This window comes from Arachis hypogaea, chromosome 9 (assembly GCF_003086295.3).
Source record: "Arachis hypogaea cultivar Tifrunner chromosome 9, arahy.Tifrunner.gnm2.J5K5, whole genome shotgun sequence".
NCBI classification, from domain to species: domain Eukaryota; kingdom Viridiplantae; phylum Streptophyta; class Magnoliopsida; order Fabales; family Fabaceae; genus Arachis; species Arachis hypogaea.
This window is the reverse complement of record NC_092044.1, coordinates 118,124,849-118,145,366: the sequence shown is the minus strand read 5'-3', so window position 1 is coordinate 118,145,366 and position 20,518 is coordinate 118,124,849. Positions and strand designations below refer to the sequence as shown.

At 30.3% G+C, this 20,518-nt stretch overlaps 2 protein-coding genes across 2 annotated transcripts; one reads left to right on the top strand and one right to left on the bottom strand.

Annotated features, from left to right (window-relative positions):
* Positions 1 to 2,665: 2,665 nt before the first annotated feature.
* Positions 2,666 to 3,167, top strand: LOC112709617 (gibberellin-regulated protein 2-like). The gene is made up of 3 exons (XM_025761503.1): positions 2,666 to 2,728; positions 2,821 to 2,887; positions 2,986 to 3,167. Exons 1-3 carry the CDS (start codon positions 2,666 to 2,668, stop codon positions 3,165 to 3,167), a joined length of 312 nt encoding a protein of 103 aa, XP_025617288.1.
* A 3,858-nt stretch (positions 3,168 to 7,025) lies between these two features.
* LOC112712546 (ubiquitin-conjugating enzyme E2-17 kDa) lies at positions 7,026 to 9,995 on the bottom strand. The gene is made up of 5 exons (XM_025765457.3): positions 9,706 to 9,995; positions 8,791 to 8,905; positions 8,176 to 8,303; positions 7,483 to 7,587; positions 7,026 to 7,364 (listed from the first exon to the last, which is right to left on the bottom strand). The coding sequence occupies exons 2-5, from the start codon at positions 8,858 to 8,860 to the stop codon at positions 7,221 to 7,223; spliced, it is 447 nt and encodes a 148-aa protein (XP_025621242.1). The 5' UTR covers positions 8,861 to 8,905; positions 9,706 to 9,995; the 3' UTR covers positions 7,026 to 7,220.
* Positions 9,996 to 20,518: the final 10,523 nt, after the last annotated feature.

The following is a 20,518-nucleotide window of genomic DNA, read 5'->3' as shown; positions in this document are numbered from 1 at the left end:
TTTATCTTATTTTTATTTATCTTTAGTGTATGTTCTGTTAATTTTCAAATACTATGTATCCCTTCATCTGGGTTTTAATTTTTATTAATATAAATATTAAAAAAATTAATTCTTTAAATACGCACCATATAAAAGTATTATTAAAGTATACAGAGATAATTTACATGAGACCTTTTTAATATGAATTTTACTATCATTTTAGATGTATGCGTCATCTACGAAATGAGAGGTCTTATATCGAGCTTGTAACTTATATGTATGTCCATCTTTTTTGAAATACGACAAATAAGTATAAAAGATAGACTATACAATTGTCAGAGTATAATTTATAATAAAAAAATATTAGAGAAGACCTGCAAAAATTATTGCTTTTGGCTCGCAATTTGTTAACAATGTTCAAGAATAGAATTTTTTTCATGTTTCGGAACACAAAAATTAATAATTACAAGTCTAATGAGAATTCTCACATTTACTCTATTTATCAATTAGATCACTTTTGGTCTCATTTTTAATTCTATTCTCATGGTTATAGTTTTAAAAAATTAAAAAATCCAAAATATCTTTACAAAAGTATTCAATATTTTTAATTAAGATAAATTAGTAAAAATCAAAATCATTAAGAATTAAATTCTATCAAAATTATATCCTTTCAAATAATTATGAATTTGAATTAACAATAAAATTGAATTTTTTAAAATAAAATTAGAATTCTTTTCTCTTAAAATTTTTTTTCAAATACTTTCTGATATCTAAAAATGCTAGACTAAAAAAATTATTAGACTAAAAATATGGTGTAAATTAATTTTACAAATAAAACTCTACATCCAAATAAAATCATTATCCAAATTTATCCAAGTTGTTATAATAACTTTTCAAATTATGGGCTCCTTCTCCGTTTCTTTCTCCTTCTCTTCCTCCTCGTATTCCTTCTCCTTCTTTTAAATTCGGGCAAGTTCTTCTTCTTCCCTTCTTCTTCTCATCCTTCTTCTTCTCTTTCTTCCAAATTTGCACACAATGTTTTTCTTCTTTTCTTCTTCTTTTCGTTCTCTTTCTTCTCCTCCTCTTAGAGATTATCAATTCAATTCAATTTAATTCAATTAAGAACATTTGCGTCCATTCAATTCAATTTATAATGAATTAAACATGTTATTAAGGTGAAATAATTGTATAGTACTAAATGAACGAAACATTATCTATTATATAAAATAAAATTCAAAACAGTTTTTTGCGAACTGAACACGTTATTAAGGTGAAACAATTGTATAATGCTATACTAAATGAACGGAACATTATCCATTATATAAAATCAAATTCAAAATACCTGTATCTACAATTCAGAAATTATCAATTCAATTTAAAACACATGCTTTTATTCAATTCAATTCAATTCAATTTAATTCATAATGAACGGAACATGTTATAAATAAGGTGAAACAATTGTATAGTACTAAATGAACGAACATTATCCATTAGATAAAATCAAATTCAGACATAATGAACCGAACACGTTATTAAGGTGAAACAATTGCATAATACTAAATGAACGAAATATTATCCATTATATAAAATCAAATTCAAAATAGCTTTCTGCATAATGAACGTAACCGAACACGTTATCAAGGTGAAATAATTGTATAATACTAAATGAACGGAACATTATCCATTATATAAAATCAAATTCAAAACACTTGTGTCTACATTTTAGAGATTATCAATTCAATTCAATTCAATTTAGCAATTGCATTCCATTCAATTCGATTGAAAAAATAATCCATTAACAAAATGTTGGTGATGTTGATGATGATGATAACAAAAAAGAAGGAGGAGGAGGTATGCGTGTATTTGAAAGAAGAAAGAGCCGCTCTTTTAATGAAAATGGTTTTTGTTGGTGTTGGACCTATTTGAATAAACTTAGATGAAAAAATACTTGAATGGGTAACAATCCTATTAATTTTAATGTGTATTTTATATTTTAATATATATTTTATTAAAATTTATTTTTATATTATTAAAATTTATACTTTAGTATTTAAAATTAGTCAAATATTAATTAAAAATAATAAATTTTTCTCTTTATATAAAATTATTATTTTAAGAAAACTAAAAACCAGTGTGATTTTTTAAATAAGTTTTAATTATTTTATTTATCAATTTATGTAATTTGTAGTATATTTATCAATTTAAATGGCTTTACATATTGTTGAGTTTGAATATATTTTTTTTACGGTATAAATAAGATAAAACACATTTCGTATTGCACATATTATGTTTGCACATATAATACATAAGAGCTGCCATATTATACATATTTGGTTTACACGCTCAAAGTTGACGGTGTAAATGAGATATGCATAAATTTATTTTGTTATTAAATTTTAAACAGCTGTTACAGGATCTGAAAGCATTAGTTTTCACAAATATTTGACTCCTTCTTCTCAATGATTTCAATCACAGTTAAAAAAGTTTCAGAGTAGACACACAAACACAACATGATGCATATGAATAGGGCTCTTGGTTTGAACGATGTTCCTAACCATATATCCTAAAATAAATCACCCTTCTTCTCCATATAAATAACTCATCGTGGATTCGATCTTTCTGTGTGTCACCTCCCTCTAATCTGCTTTCTCTTTCTTGTCATCTAAGAAAGCTAAGTAGGCAAGCAATGGCATCCATCAGAACTACCACACTAGTGTTGTTCATTATCTGCTTGATCTTTATACAAGAGGTGAATTAATTGAGTTCCAATTTTAACTTTAATTTCTTTAATTTTCACACTATGTTGTTCATTACATGAATTGATTTTCATCTTGTGATCAGTTGGAGATCCATGGGTTGGAGATTCATGGTGAAAATCAGGACATGGCAGCAGCTCACCAACATATAGGTAAGTAATTAAGCAAAACTTGTGTGATGAATGCATGGCTATGTATGAGAAGTGATTAAGAGTGAATTAATGATTAATTAGTAATATGATTGGTGCAGATTGTGGTGGAAAGTGCGGGTACAGATGCAGTAAGGCAGGAAGGCCAAAAATGTGCATGAGGGCATGCAAGACGTGCTGCCAGAGGTGTAATTGCGTGCCACCTGGCACCGCCCGCAACCAAAACGCCTGTCCTTGTTACGCCTCTCTCACCACCCATGGAGGAAAACTGAAGTGCCCTTGAATGCGAATCATCATTCATGAGTTCAATATTCTTCCATGTGCAAGCATGCAGCTATCAAGACAATAATATAATGCAGAGTTTACTCTTAAGATCTGATGAAAACTTAAGTGGGTTAATCGTCTTAATCATGACAGGGCAAGTAAATGTATAAGAATATGGTGAGAAGTTGAGGAGGACATTGGTCCCAAGTTACAGTTTTATTTTAATGTAATTGCATTCATCATAAATACAAATACCTTAGACTTGTGATTTTGATCATAAAATTAATGAGAGTGAGGAATGGTTACGGGGACAATTGAAGGATCCATGTAATGAGATGAGAAGCCAAGCTTCTTTTTTGATAATGATAATCGTAATTATTCTTCCCCTTGTTTTGTAATTTGCTTCCCTTCTTCCTCTTTATTTCTTCTCTTGTCGTTAAAACCCCACTTCTATAATAGCATAATACCAACTTTTATAACATTTCATCATATGAGTCTTTGCTTCTTATGAATAGTAGTGACGCAGAACTATCTAATTGATCAGCACAATAACCACCACGTATCACTTTCATAATTCTTCCTGATCCATCAGAACACAACTCAGAGTATTCAGGTATTGCTTTTTCTTGTATTGTCGTCTTGCATTGCTTTAAACTACGACTGTAATCACATTTTCAATTGCATATATAAAGTTCAATCCTATCATTTAAAACTTAACTATATAGGAGATTTTAAGAACTTGGATTAATTACTTGCAATTATCTGACCATTCTTGTCCATGCTTGGTTCTGTGTCAGGAACATTCTTGATCACATTAATTTCTTGTTGCTATTTCATTTCGATTAATTTCTTGACAGCTTGTAGATATGTGTTACTTTTTGTCATAATTAACACAGTTAAATATTAAAGTCATGTCTCCCAAATTGGAAGAGTTGGTTATAAGTTATCATCACAGATGAAAAATCGAATATTTCGATTTCGTATTTTTTAAATATGTGTGTTTGATGTTTAGTGTCTGGCTCAATAAACAGGGATGGAGATAAATCAGGCGGCTAGTTAGGTGGCCAGGTTGTACTTGGCGCTTGTTATAAAATAGTTATAAGCTCTGATACTTATAAAAATCTTAATATATTAATAGATTAGGTTTAAGTTCATTAATTAATTTTATTGACCTGTTAGACTTGTTTGAATCTGTTAAAATATAATTAAATATATAAATAATTTTTTATTAACAAAATTATTACGAGATATTTTAATTTTATTATAAATATTTTTGTATATTTTAAATATTTTAAAAATTTAAAAACTTTTATAAATATTAAATATGACATATTATATATAAATATTTTTATTAAAAATGGTTTTTTTTCAAATAATATTTTTAAATATTTTTATTTTTGTAAAAAAAATTGTTAGACATTTTAACAAACTTCAGGTCAAGCCAATTTAATACTTTAAAAAAAGTCAATTTAATACTTAAAAAAAGTCTATAATAAGCTACACATCAAGCTTTTAAAAATCAACTCACTTGATAAAGAATTTGATGATCTCAGAACGTTTAGATCATTAAATAGTCCAATAACAAAACATATTTTTTAACTCTTTCTAATAATTGCTAAATAATTTTTATTTTATTTTATTTACAAATTAATCCTTCATCTATTATTTAATTTAAAATCTATTTTTTATTTTATAAATTATTATTTTATTATTCATATATCTTATTTTCATAATTCTATCTTAATTTTTTTCTCAATTTTATTTTGATTTAGATACTCTAATCTTATCTTTTTCAATACTAAAATTAATAATTGGTACATAATCTATCGTCAATTTGTATTTTAATTACCCAATTCTATAATTTTAATCGTCCATCAAATCTCCTTGATTATCAATTTGTTCAATCGCTTTATCCATCTTGTTGATTTTCAATTTGTTCATCGATTATTGAAATTTGCAGTAGTTGCAGAAATCGTAATCTGCAGAGAAATTATCTAATAGAATCATCTAAAAATTCTAGTTGTTTTAACTTATTTCAAAATTCAAAATCAGTTTTAGTAATTAGTATAAATAAGTAGTATTGTTCTCTCATATGAAACAACACATCAACAATAAAATTTTTTCATCTTTTCTTATTCTTTCATAGTGTTATTAAATTGATTAGTTTGTGAAAGTTCTTTTTCATCTTACATTAGTAAAAAAATAATTAATTATTTTTATTCAAAAATTGATTGGTTAGTGAATATTATTTAATTCAATCGATTGTTTTGCTAAAATAATCCATTGATCAATAAAGAATTACTATTTTTTTTTTTAAACAATGGATTGATCAGTGAAAAAATATATGTTTTCTTTAAAACAATTGATTTCATGAGTTATTCAATTTATTGGTTGAGAAAAAAATTAATTGATTAAATTATCCAATTGATTGGTTAAAGAAAATTATTATATATACTCATAATTTTTTACTATACAAACAACAACCAATTATTTGAAAAGATTTATTTAAAGCTTTGTTTTATTTTTTAGGGTTATATGATCTAGTTTACTGAATACTTTTTTTATTGGACAGTTTTAAGCTGTCAGATATAATACTGAGATAGATAAATAGTATCAGGAGGACAATAACATTAATCAACAAAAAGAGCTAGTATGTGATTAAGATACAATAGATGAACAGTATAAATCCAAACAAAATTTGGAAGATGATTTTATTAAGGGGAGTATTTTTCAAAGAAAACATTTTTTCACTAGTCAAATTGATTGTTTAAAAAAAACGTATTTCTTCATTGATCAATCGACAATCGATTGGCCAATCGATTTTCAAATAAACACAATTAATTATTTTCTTACATATGTAAGATGAAAAAGAACTTTCACAAACCAATCGATTACTATAATGAAGAAATTAATTAGATCTCTACAGAGTGCGAATTTTGCAACTATAAAATTTGATAAACGATGAACAAATTGAAAATCAACGAAATGGATAAAGCAACAAACAAAAATGATGAACAAATTGATAATCAAAAAAATTTGATAGACGATTACAATTATAAAATTGAGTAATTAAAATACAAATTAACGATAGATTATACACTAATAAATTTTAGTATTGAAAAAGATAAAGATAGATAAATAATAAAAAAATAATTTATAAAATAAAAAATAAATTTTAAATCAAATAATAGATAAAGAAATAATTTATAAATAACATTAAATAAAAACCATTTAACAATTATTAAAAAAAGGGTTCGAAAACATGTTGTTATTGAAATTTAATGACCCAAAGAATCATCTGCCAACTCATTTCCGATGTAAATGGGAAATATAAAGCGATTTAAATTAATAAATATACTACAACTTACATATATCAATAAATAAAATAATTTATTTATTTTAAAAGCCTCTAAGAAGAATGCTAAGAAAAACTTTTTATTTTTTATTCATTTCCTAAGAAAATATCAAGTTAATGTCCATACGTTTTTCATTTGAATGATAAAACAATAAATAACCAATTTAGCCCTTTGAAAAAATAATTGATGTGAAATAGGCTTTCATCTAGCAAAATCTAGCGAAATGGACACGCCTAAGTCCATTTTGCAGGCGCTGCGTCTCCATTTTGCAGGGACTTCATGTGAATTAGCCATATGTTCTTTGACAATACTTTTGCATAGTACATTTTCCAAAAATTAAAATATTTTTTATATTTATATTAATAAAAAGCCGTTTGATCTGTGTTATTTTGAAGTTTTAGAGAAGCTGGTACTCAAAGGAAAGAGGATTTGAACCCCCCCCCCCCCCCAAAAAAAAAAAAAAAAAAAAAAAACCCCCCCCAAAAAAAAAATAGAATAAATAAGAAAAAAAAGAGAGGAAATGAGAAACCACAATAACAAATATAAAAACTACTGACCATCATGACAGAATCTTTACATCTAAAAGTTTCCAAGTTTGAATTATTTTAAAATCAAAGACCGACAACGATTTATGTAAATCCCACGTAACATCCTTTGCACTTCATCTTACCCCCAAATTAGTATCATAACCATCATCATGTAAATAATGAGTCTCCTTAGTTCATGGCATATTTCTGAGTCCAAGAACGGGCAGTATTCTCGTATTTGGCTCTGTCGGACTTGTACATATGAGCAATCTCGGGCATTAAAGGATCATCTGGATTGGGATCAGTGAGCAGTGAGCAAATTGACAGCAACACCTGCACCAGATGTTAGTGTCAAACAAACTCTGAACCCAAAGCACAAAATTGAGGAGGTAAAAAAATATTCATAATCCAAGGCCAAAAAGTAACCAAATTAAAGCTAAAGCATTTATACCTTGGATACTGTAAGAGCAGGGCTCCACTGCTCTTTCAGAATGTCAAGACAGATGCTTCCATTGTTGTTGATATTAGGGTGAAAGACCTTTGTTTTAAAAGAAACCTGCACAAAACTTTTTTAAAAGGTATAATAAAATAAAAGAATTTAATTTTGATGCGCTGACAGTGTAAAACATTTTACACAGTTGTACAATCACATCCGTTCTTTGGAAGACCATTCACGCGATCAATGGAAAGATAGTTATTTTTGCTAACATGGCATTACGTAATTGAATGCACATGTAAACCTGCTTTACATTTATCACCAACAGTGCATCAAAATTAAATTCAAAATAAAATAATTTCCAAACAATAAAGAACCAGAGAAAAGGTATATAAGGCACATTTAGGGTCAAGGACTTGGTTCTAATTTAGCAAGGAAGAAAAGGGATACAAAGAGGTTATGACTAATTATCATCTTCACAACTAAAACACAAATATTGGACTAAGTGTCATGGCGTGACAAAACAAATAAGAACTCTAAACTATAACTGAAAAGAAATGCAGAATAAAAGAGAAATATTTTAGACCACGTTATTACAATAGAAGTTTAGAACTAACCAAGGTACATAATAACTTAGCAAATATGTACTCTGTTTTTGTTGATTTAGGCCTTTGTCTTTAACAAATTTAGCATCAAATCAATAATCACCTTTGGTGGCTTAAATGGATAGTCTGGTGGGAAGTGAATGTTCACTAGGAATACACCACCAGCATAAGGGCTGTCTGCGGGACCCATAATTGTTGCTTGCCAATGAAACATGTCATCACCAACAGGGCCTGCACAGAAACACATAACATAGACCAATCATGAAATGGCAATGATAAACTCAAAAGGTACAGCCACACAAATATCCTCATATCTCATCATGTGTCAAAAGTTAAAGTCATTTCTTCTATGATGAATCAAGGTGCTTGCCCTCTTTCAACCACATGTCCACTGCTGGTCCTTGTCACCCAACAGCCCCCTTATACTTTCCAAAACTATACTGGTATATCAAAACCATGCATGCACAAGCCAGACAAACTTAAATAATCCTCTGTTTCTCACCCATCATGACTTCAAATTCAAACAAATTTGAATTAGTTTAATAATGGCAATGCAAGTTCAATAACAGAGCATTTTAATTTCTTTTGCTAAATGCCAGAGCATAATTTTAATATCCATTGTAATACATAGATACAATGTGCATAGCTACAAAAACAACAAGCATACTACATAAGAAGAGAAAATTAAGAGAAACATGAAACCAGTGTGTAAACCAACCAGCACTGCAGGAAACAGGAGGATCCTTCTGTAGGTCCTTCAACTCCTTAGTAATGCGTTTGGAAGCCATTAAAACTATGCAAAGTTCAAGATGCCAATCCGAGGCTTATCACTCCTAAAATTTCACATAAAAAAATGATTGTTAGAGACAAGGCACCTTTATCATGACCTGCTATTCAATTTACCAAAACAGGACATAAAACAAATATCATGAAAGAATCTATTAACAGAATTATTATTTTTCCACCAAATTACCAAATTAATTAGTAAGTAGCCTTCGTCAAGAAGAATTTGCAACAGAAGATTATCATAAAACTCAATTTCATATTAAATTATATCATTTCCACAGAATCTTCCAACTTCCAAGTGCAACGATTAGGAACTTCGAACAGGACACAGTGCACAAAACACCACAAATAGCCAGGAACCAAAATAATAATAACTATAAATTCTTTAGTAACAGCTCATACAAGGTTTACGAGGGATAAAAATCTAAACCAATTATTTAATCATTCAAAGGAAAAAAAAGGTACGAATTGCTCGTTGGTTAATAAACATAAGTGGTCTTCTGATCCCTTACGAATAGCCAACACTTGAGTTTCGTGAACCCTTACAATTTCAGAAAATTATATAAGAGTTTAGGGTTTCCAAGAATTTCTCCAACGCAAAAACGCAAACGAATTTCCTTTTAACACGCATAACGTGAAACATCACAAACAAACAGAGAGTCAAGGAAAGAAAGATGATCAAGTAAAAACCAAGCAAACCCTAGAAACAAATCTAAACAAAAATAACAGGTGATGATGATGATGATACGATGAAAAGGAGTCAACTTGGGTGTCGATATGAGAAATTCAGCCGAGCAATCACGAGTTTGAGATAGAAAATTTGAAGGAAAGTTAAAAGAGAGAGAACCTTGAAATCCCTAGGTAGCTAGGGTAGGGTTTGAAAGAATTAGAGTGAAGGAGTGATTGCGTTGCGTTGCGTTGCGTTTGGGAAGGTTTGAGTGAGTGGGTTTGCTTAGAAGTTATAATTCGCACTTAAATAGCGTGTTTCTGGTTTCGCCGTTTCGCTGCTGCTTCTTCTCTTTTCTCAATTCGATTCTTTCTTCCTTTCCCATGCAGCCACGTGACCTTCCCCTTCCTATTCCATTCACTCGCATACAACAATTTTCTCTATCACTATTAATTTTAATTTACTTGCTTACGTGCTTTAAATCCATTTTTTCGTATATAATTAAAAAAATTATGTATGTAATTTAATTAAATTTTAAATACATTACTTTAAAAATTGTCTAACTGCATAAATTCAATTAAATAGTCGGTAATATATCAAAATTAAATTTATAATAAAAATAAACAATCTGATCTATGAAATTTTAAATTAATTAAGAATAAAATAATAAATATTTATTAGGATTAACTACCAATTTCGAAATCGAAAGATTTATTCGCGGGCATAAAAATTTTTAAAAAATGTTATTGACAAAACATTCTTTTAATGATTTAAAAATACAATAAAAATAATTAATTAATATTATATTTTTTACAAGTAACAAAAAGTTTTTATATTTAACAAACGACTTATTAAATTAAAAAAAATTACTTGACATAAAATTATCAAAATTAAAGAATAAAAATATCTCATTTTTCTAATAATAATTATAAAAATTGTTTCAAAATTTTATCTCCAAAGTCTATTTTTAGAATACATATTTAATATCTAGTTCTTTTTATTTGGTTTTTAAATCTTTTTGAAACTTATTTGTCGTTAACATCTTTTAAGACTTTTTTTTGTTAATTCGTTTTACAAATTTTTGGATATCATTTTGATAGTTTACTCTATTCAATAATGTCATAGTAAAAAATAAATAAATAATCAGGTAGAAATTCTATTATTAAAATATTTTAAGAGCTTAAATTTAATATATTGATAGTATAAAATATTTTTCACAATCTTTTAATTAGGACAAGTTACATAAATAAATCAAATTGGTTTTAAATTTACGCAATTACAACTTTTTGAAACAGGTTATATCTTTGTCCTGTTTTAATTCTATGTAAACCGTTACAAAATATATATAGCGATTTATAATTGCATGTAATCCACTAAAGGGTAGCGCGGATTACATTGAAATCGTGCCATACAAAAATCATTAGAGAATGTCGCGGTTTTTGAAGGAATTCTACAATACATAAACCACTATAGGATTTGTGAAGAAATGGCAGCTATCCTAATCTACTAGAAGGTACTGCGGTTTACATGTAGCTTGGTTATAAAACCACGATAGCCAGCAGCAGGTTCTTCAATTGGTAGAGAGATAAAATATTTAGTTTGAGAGAGAAAGTTGTGACTTAAGAGAGGGAGGAGGAGGCTGGGAGAGAATTTTGAAAATTTGGTGAGACCATATTCAAGTGGGACCATGGCGGATGAAAATCATTTGTACCGACTCAATAGTGTTTTTCACATTGTCGGAGGTATCAATGAAGAGATTAGTTTGTTTTCTTTTAACTATAAGAGTTGTAGCTCTTTAAATATATAAGTGGAATTAAATATTTTTTATTACGTAACATTTTTGGAGTTTTTGTGTATTTAAAAGATTGGATAGATAACACACATTCGTGTATGTGAACTTTGATTAGAATTTTTTTATCAGTAATTTATTGATTAGGATTTAATATATTAAAATTTCTATGTTTTTTATTCTCACTTTTAAAAAATTAGTTAGATAATAGCTATGTAATTTTTGCACTGTCTTAGGATATTTTTAATAATAATTTATGGTTTAGCCTTGTATATATTAAAATTTAATTAGGGTGTGGTTATTTTTATCACATGATGCACCCAAGTAGATGTATTTATAACGTTCGGAGGCAATAGAATATGCCTCTACATGAAAAAATCATATCTTATTTAGAAAAAGTTGGTTTGTATCACTTGCCTAAACTGAACATTCATTGGTTTTGGTTGAATAGGTATATGGTGAGCACATTTATTGAGAAGTGGCGTACTAAGATATACACGTTTCACATGTCGTTTGGAGAGTGCACCATTACACTGCAGGATGTTGCATATCAGTTGGGTTGTTTGTTGATGGGAAGACTGTTAGTGGATGTCTCACTGACTTCGAACACTTTATGGAGGATGGCAGACCAACTTGAAAGTGGTTGCCAGAGTTATTCAGTGAGCTACCTCCGCCGACTAAGGTCAAATAGATGACAGTCCAATTCACATGGTTTCATACTTCCATGATAGGTTTAGGGTGCTACCAGCCGATGTAAATGATGATACTGTTCACATATTCGCACTGCGTACATCATGATGCTGCTATCCACCCAACTGGAGGTTCAATCAATGGACTAGAAGGTGCAACTACAGACATCGAGGTAGAAGCACCCCCAACACAATTGACTGCGGATTCAGAGCTAATGCCCCAGAACTGTTGATATTATCTTTCAACTTGGCATACAACTCGTGTATTCTCACTTCTAGAAAACTTCGCCGACAATGAAACAAAACCTACATATCTTCATTGGACCATATCACAAATGTATCACACTTCACACCAGTTGACACAATAGCAATAATGATCTTATAAAACAACTTCTTCGCCCACTTGATTCCACACACCCCAAACTTTTGTAATATACTGATTTTTATCTTTGACAAGGTATTCAATGATCGAATAAAGACACTCAGTAATTCTCTATCGGTAAACTTAACATCGTGCTTTTTGTTTTTTTGAATTTTTTCAAAGCAATGCACTAGAACTAAAAAACTCTCATCATTATCTATTGTAAAAATGACATTTGTGAAAATGATACTCTACTTTTTCACAATTGCCTTCCACTGGTATATATAGAGAATTCACGTATACATAATTCTTTACAGAATAAAGATGTAACCTATTTTAGAAAGTTACAATTGTGTAATTTGAGTCCAATTTAATTTATTTATGTAACTTGCCCATTTAATTATATTCGTTATTTTAAATGACTATTCATGCAATCAATAAAAATATAAATATTTTATAAAATTATTTATATTAACAATATATCAAAATTAAATTTATATTTTAATATCAATAATTTGACAATTAAGGCAATATTATCTACTCCCCTTATCAAGGTTTAAATTTTTATTTCAAATAATAAGTATCTTTAAAAATAGGTTAACAAAGAAACAAGAATCAAATTTTAAATGGAGAGAAAACCTAATAGTAAATAAACTCATATTAGTTAAGTAACACTCTTGTTTAAACTTAACATTTAAAGAGTAAAGTATATTTTTTGTCTTTAGAATTTATCAAAAATTTTAAAAATATGTCTAAGTTTTTTTGTTTTATTTTTGTCTCAAATTTTTTTTATTTACATCAAATATATCCTTAACAATTAAATTTTTTAAAAATTTAGAATTAATCTAGCAATAATATATGATAACTATCTTTAATTTATTTGTATTAATGATTGTTCTTGTAAAATTATTTTTAAATTGGTCCTAACTTTTTTAAGAAATAATTAACTGTCAGGAGTATATTTGATATAAATAAAAAATTTTTGAAATAAAATAAAATTTAAGAATATTTTTAAAATTTTTAACAAATTTTAAAGACCAAAAATAAACTTTATCCAAATTTAAAACTACCTAACTCTCTGAAAAACTAGAATTGCTCTATTATTAAGAAAATAGATATGTGCTATTTGTTAACATGTAAATAGAAGAAGGTCAACAAAAGATTTTCTCGTACAGCTATATTTCTCGATCTTTTTATTCTTTCACAAAACTCTGTGTGCAAGCAGACAATAGACAACAACATCGAAAGACTTCCAAAGAAAGAATAAATAGGATAATAGAAGGCAACACTTTTAATAAGTTGGAGTTCTATATGTGCTTCATTTTATAAACGTGTCTCTTAACTTCTCATATTGTCATGTTTTAGAACTCCATATATGTGCTATATGGAGGAAAATCGAGAGGCTCTCCTATTCTTTTGATAACAGAATATGACTTACAAACTTTTGGTATTGAGCTCAAACTGAAGAGAATAAATTTAACGAAAATCATATTTTTATACTGAGAATTTTTATTCCAAAAGTTTGTAAGTCACATTTTTTTATCAAAAGATTCGATTATTTTGTTTTTGAAATCATTTTATTTTTTCCTCAATATTATCATCTTCATTGTCAACCAACATAGTTTTTCCCCAACCCACCACCACCACTGCCATCCCTCTCAACCCTTTCCATTTTATCACCCACTGCGGCAGCCCAAGTCGTCCTTCACCAGATGCAACTTCAAGCTTTTCTCAATAACTTTACCACCACCTCCTCCACCTCAAACTCTATCATCATACCCTCCATCTTTGTCACAGTTGTCGCAATAACCACAATACTAAACTTCTTTCACTAAGATTTGAATTTGACTCATCTGAAGCACAATGTAAGGTACGAGAAGCTTTCGGATCCCCTGAGCTCGGCGGATTATAAGCTAGCGATAGTCTATTATTGCCCCGCCGTGGTCTTCTACTTTAATTTGTCTGTCTTTGCTTTATTATGCTTTTTTCCATCGTGGCTTTGCAACTTTTTTACTTCTCTTATTAGGTTGATAGGTTTTTTCTTTAAATTTATCATTTTGATTCAGGAACTTAGGACTTTAATCCTTGTTCCATATTCCTAATTTCTTTTAACGCTACTTGTATCCAAAGGAGGTATTTAAAATTTACAGTTTCAATATATTTCTCTCGTTTAATTTTCAATTTTTAATTGGTCGGTAGTGTTGGTTATGTTGGCAATATTAGTGATAGTTATAGTGGTGGTGATTTGATAACGTTAAAGAAGATTAATATGATGGTAATGTGGTTATGACAGTAACAAATTTAGGAAAAAAAGAGAAAAGTCAAAGAAAAAGATGATGATAACGGTGAAATGGTTTAAGGGTGAGAGAAAAGTTATGGGAGTAAGAATGACAAAAAAAATCCATACCCTTGAGAATTACCCACGATGGGAAGGTTAATAGAAACCCGCAAAATTTTCACGGGGACTACAACCTGCCCCCACGAATAAATAGGGACGAGTCGGAAATTGAGGTACCTGTCCTATGAGGACTCGTGAAAAAAAATTACTCAAATGTCCTTATATATATATATATATATATATATATATATATATATATATATATATATATATATATATATATATATATAAAAGTTGTGTAAGTAGACCTAATTCATTTTATTTCAATTTATATGTTAAAAAAATTTATGTATGTTATTATGTTAAATTTGTGTTTGATTTGATCTATTTGATTGAATTGTATAGGATTTTATTATGGTTGTATTAATTTTAAAAAAAAAATAAAACTTAATAGAAAAACAACCAAATCTACCTATAAAAAATATAAATGTTGACAAAACTACCCATGTAAGATTAAAATAGACTTTCTACCCACGAAAGATTGGATCCATTTGCCAAAACTACCCAAACGTCAAATGCTCCTCAACAATGTTAGCTGAGAGTCCAACATGGCCCGTTTAGTGTTGAGGTGACATTTTATTTTTGGTTTTCATTTATTTAAATTATATATAACAAGGGTATAATAAAGAAATCAGAAAGTTGGGGCTTACGGTTATATTCTCCTTCAGATGAACCATTGTTATTTTTTCCCAAATTAAACTTTTTTTCCAAATTAAAAATCCTAACATGTCTAGGCGTAGCAAAGGTAACCATTGTTCTTCGGGTGGTAGCTTCAATGGAGATGGGGCTTTGTCTTCCATGAGCAATCAAGAGAAAAATCTTTGTGGGAGATGTTTTTGTGGATAGAGTGTGGTGCTACTGTAATCTGGAACATTGACAAATCTTGGGAGATGGTTCGTTCGTTGACTCCTATGAAAGGTAAGACATTTTATTTCCAAGTTATTTTACGAGAAAACCTATTTGAAGGCTATTTTACTGTTCTCTCTTTTGATGCAGACAATAGAATGCACGTATTTTGTATAAAGAACTAGGTGTTTATTAGGACTATTTTTGTTGTTTATTGATGTATTTAGGGTGCAATTTGTTGATAAAGAATTAGATGTATATTTATGAATATATTGACAAACATTTTGTAATAGAAAAACTTTTTGCATCATTATTTATCTTTTATTTTGGGTGAATTTATAGACAATTTATAGCAACAAACTTTTTTATATCACACATTTGTGTTAAAGAAGTTATACATTTTCTTGATAGATGTTTTTTTTTTACAATTTTAACCATAAATATTTTAAAATTTTTGAAAAGTAGCCTAAGAGGAGAAGGATGTGGTGAGTTTGGATTAAGAAGAGATGACTGGGAAGAAAGAGGCCTTCTAACGTTTCTTTTATGATACTTTTTTTCTATAGTTGGTAGTCCTAATAACAGATGAAGTTAGTGGCCTAGATGGTGGAGATATAATTGGAGTTGACACTAGTTTTAAGTTATTCACAGTGACCTGCTAAAAAAATGTCAACATTTAAGAAGTCATATTTTAAAATAATTAAACTATTTATTGGTTGCTTAGTTATTGAATTACTAAAATATTTACCTCATTTGCTGCTCAGTGTTTGCTTCCTCTAATGTCTTTTTCCAATGCATCTCTTGCTCCTTTCTGCAACATGCTCTGTTGTTTTTGTAGCTTGGCCTTGTCTAGATGTTGCTGCATCTCCCATTGCTATTGCCTCATTTTTTCTATCACATTTCTTACTATTATGTCTAGTATGAATAAAAATAAAATGACAAATTACCAATTCTAACACATCTACATATATAAATGTGACGACTTGATGGAACAACTATGAATACATTATACCTTGAAACAGTATTTGCAAGTGATAGGACCATATATTTCTTTGTTCTCTGGGGATCAGGGTATATTCTAGGACCATCCCTACCAGTATCTCATTTTTTGGTAGGTCTTTCAATTGGTTTCCTATAAATCTGAGGCAGTATGGGTGTGTATTCTCCTGTTTTCCAGTATTTTTGGCTTGGTATAGGTGGAACAGTTCATTAATACGCTGCGCTATATGCTTCCATTGTCAGCCAGTTGTGTGCATACGCTTCAGTCCTCTTATTTTGGTATGCAATGACAATACACACATGCTTACATGGTAGGCTAGTTAGCTGCCATATTTTGTAGCTACAAGTTTTCTTGCCCAAATCAACACTGACCTTCATCAGTAACTTCAAACAGGTTTCATTCGTTATCTCCGAAAGGAAATGGCCTCCAATAATTTCTTTTTCTCTTTCCAGTCTACTCTGCTGAACTGGTGTAAGTCTACCCACATAACCCACTAACGCCTTTTTGTTTCTTGCTAAAATTCTCATTACATAACCCCTAACCTCCTCCAACATTGTGATAATTGACTTTTCCCTCATCTTCTTTATATTTTCATTGAAAGTTTTGCAATTTTTATTCGTCAAGTTGTCCACTTTAGGGTACTCACTAAAGTGAGATTTGGACCATTGTTGAGGGCTAATCTTATTCGAATACTCTCAACTCTGTGATTTAGCCGTTTAAGTCTATCCATTCCAGCTGTGAACGCTTGAGGAGTAGTAAATTTGGCACAAGCCCACATTGCTGCTTCCATTTCCTTATCCTTCCATTGCTTCCTAAAATTCTCCCATATATACATGGCACAATATCTGTGATGAGCATTAGGCATGATATCTCGCACGGCTGGAATAAGACCCTGACACACAAACATAATTAATAATATAGCAAGTAGAATGAAGGAAAGCCTATCATAACAAATAAATAAATAACAGCAAATATGAATTAATGACGACAAAATAAACAACACACACAACTAAATTGTCTACTTACCTTTTGCATATCTGACATTAAGTTGAATCTGTTAACTCTATTATCACCAAGATCATCTTGCAGGAGCTCCAAAAACCACTACCATCTGTCCTTATTTTCGGACTTCACAATTGCATAAGCTATGGAAAAAATACGATTATTAGCGTCTTTGCCAATCATAGTAAGAAGCTGCCCCCATAATAACCTCTCAAAAAAGTTTCATCTAGCCCAATAAAAAGTCTGCATCCCTCTAAAAAAAAATCCCTTTTACATGCGTCCAAACAAACATAAATCCTCTTGAAAATAAAACTTTGTAAATCAGCCATATGAGTAGTATGTATCTTAACTGTTGATCATGGATTAGTTCTCAACATCTCATTGGCATAATTGCACAGCCTTGCATATTGACAACCTTTGAACCCTCAATTTGCTCCCTTGCCTTAGCCTTTAACCTATAGACCTTTCTCTCATTGACAAGGACATCATATTCTTTCCTAAAGAAGTTTTTTGTCTTTTTAACAGTCATCTCAGGTTGATTCCAAAGTTTTTCCTCCAATTAATCTACCATCCACTTCCCATCAGCAGTTTGCAGTGCATATTTCTCTTGCAAATGTGCTCATTTATGAAAGTCTTCACTTGATAACTTGCTGAAAAACTTCTTTTAGCACAATATATTTGCCACAGACAATTTTCATCATCACATATGTCCTTGCATCCCTCCGAATATATCATTTGAAAGAAAATGTTTCTCTCTAGATTTATGTTGAACTTTCGCACTTTTTTTAACTGTGTGAGTGTCTCAAACTCCATTTTTAACTCCAAGCGAATCTGTCTAACAGGGACATCTACATTGCCCTGGGAAAACACCGAAACTTCACCATCAGATTCACTTGCAAGGCTTTGCAAGTCGTCAAACTCGTAAGAATGGTTCTCCACATCCTCATCTGGGTAGTATTCCTGATCAACCAGAATAAAAATTGATGGAGGTCGTGACAGATCAGCATTCGATACAAAGGCTTGGCCAATGGGGACTTTTTTCCTAACTTTCTTACTTTCAAACACATCTTCTTCATTGCTATTGCTTTGGTCTTCCAGAGTATTGACAGTCACAGACGGTAGTATAGGTTGTGCCATAGTTTCTAACTATAAGAAATGATCAATGTGGAGAACTGGTACATATTGAGTGAGGTATTCACCTGATGGAACCTCCCTAGAGGTCAGATTTATAGTAGATCTAGATGAGTTGTGGTTGGGACCTTGGGGTAATGTAGTACTAGAACCCAAACTGTGAAATTCAGTAGAGTTGGAAGCTTTTGAATTAGTTTTTGGTGCAGCAGATTCTACAGACTTTGGCTGCTGAGGTGGGTTTAGATTAGTACGTTCATGTGGTTGGGAAGGTATTTATGGAGGTTGGAAAACGATATTAGCCATCTGAGGGTTTCTCATAAGGTTCTCAACATGTTGGTTGTTGGTTTCAGAATTGGGAGCAAGGCCAACTGAACTTGGGCTATGTTTATTTTGGGCCTTGTCAACTTCTTGAGCCTGATCCTCTTTATCAACATCTTCTACAATAACTGGCTCACTAACTGGGTGTTCTGTATATAATTCAATTCTGCTATCATTCTTCACAATAGCTTTATACATCTTTACAATATCCAAATCAAACGTCAAAATTCTCAACCCATCATCCATATCCGTCCCAGACTGTAGCCAATAAAAGTCATATATCAAAGGATAACCTATGTCCTTAAGTAGGTCATTAATGAAAAACCGATTAAGTGTATCTACATTTACTCTCTGCACTTTAGTAGTTTCACCGTCTACATATGACAACTTTCTATCTGATCCCCTTTGAAGTCTTCTTTTATGGTGAGTTACTAATTGATATGTATTGTGGTGACCATTTCTGTAGAAACAACAATAAAAAATAAAACCCCAACATCAGAAATTTTATGGAACTACACGGCTAAAGCACAAATTTTAAGTTTTAAAACGTCACATCATTACTAATATTAGTGCAGAAGAATATCCATATAAGAACCACAAATAATTATATATATTTAATCAGTGCATTCATCTTATATACTTTATATTCTCAGTCTATTATCCATTGATAATATATAAGGAAAGTTAGTGATTAGTACAATGATGTTATCCATTGATCATATGTGATTACTCCATCAATGTAGTATTTCAATTATCCCATTGAGCAAATAGGCATGTCAACGGGTACTCATGGGAGCGGGGACATGCCCTCCCCCGACCCCACGCCTCCATATTCAGTCTTTGTCCCTGTCCCGTCCCCGCGATGGGTAACGGGGATTCCCTATCCGCCAGAGACTGAAGACTCCAGGATATTTGCGGATTTTTATAAAATTAAAAAATTGAAAAAAAAATTCTCAGAACCAGATATACATAATCACATAAATAACAAAAAAATCTCAAAACCAGATAGAATATACTCATAGAAAATGTAGAAATCACAAAATTTCATAAATATAATTACATAAATAACAAAAAATCTCAGAAATATAATCAAAGATAATATTAGAAATCACGAATCTCATAAATATAATCACATTAATAACAAAAAATCTCATAAATATAATGAAATTAATAACAAGAACTCGCATCAAATCACAAAATCTCATAATCAGAGGCACATAATCACATTAAAGTAAACAAAAATTAAAAAAAGTCCAAACCCTGACTTACCGAGAAGAGGCTCTTGACGGCAAGGCGCTCTAGATGGCGGCGAGGAAGCTCTGGATGCGAGGGGACTCTGGCGGCGAGGAGGACGAAGACGGCGACGCTTCTTCCTCAGTTGGGTCAGGTGGTGATGCTGGTCAGATAGGAGGTGGTGGACGACTAGGCAGTAGTCACTGGTGAGAAGATGGGGTAAGGGTTT

Coding starts and splice junctions, on each gene's coding strand:
- LOC112712546 (XM_025765457.3), bottom strand. CDS start 8,860: ATGGCTTCCAAACGCATTACTAAGGAGTTGAAGGACCTACAGAAGGAT. Junction 8,304..8,790: donor TCCTGTTTCCTGCAGTGCTG/GTTGGTTTACAC, acceptor GTTTCTGTGCAG/GCCCTGTTGGTGATGACATG. Junction 7,588..8,175: donor ATCCATTTAAGCCACCAAAG/GTGATTATTGAT, acceptor AGTTTTGTGCAG/GTTTCTTTTAAAACAAAGGT.
- LOC112709617 (XM_025761503.1), top strand. CDS start 2,666: ATGGCATCCATCAGAACTACCACACTAGTGTTGTTCATTATCTGCTTG. Junction 2,729..2,820: donor GCTTGATCTTTATACAAGAG/GTGAATTAATTG, acceptor TCTTGTGATCAG/TTGGAGATCCATGGGTTGGA. Junction 2,888..2,985: donor AGCAGCTCACCAACATATAG/GTAAGTAATTAA, acceptor TGATTGGTGCAG/ATTGTGGTGGAAAGTGCGGG.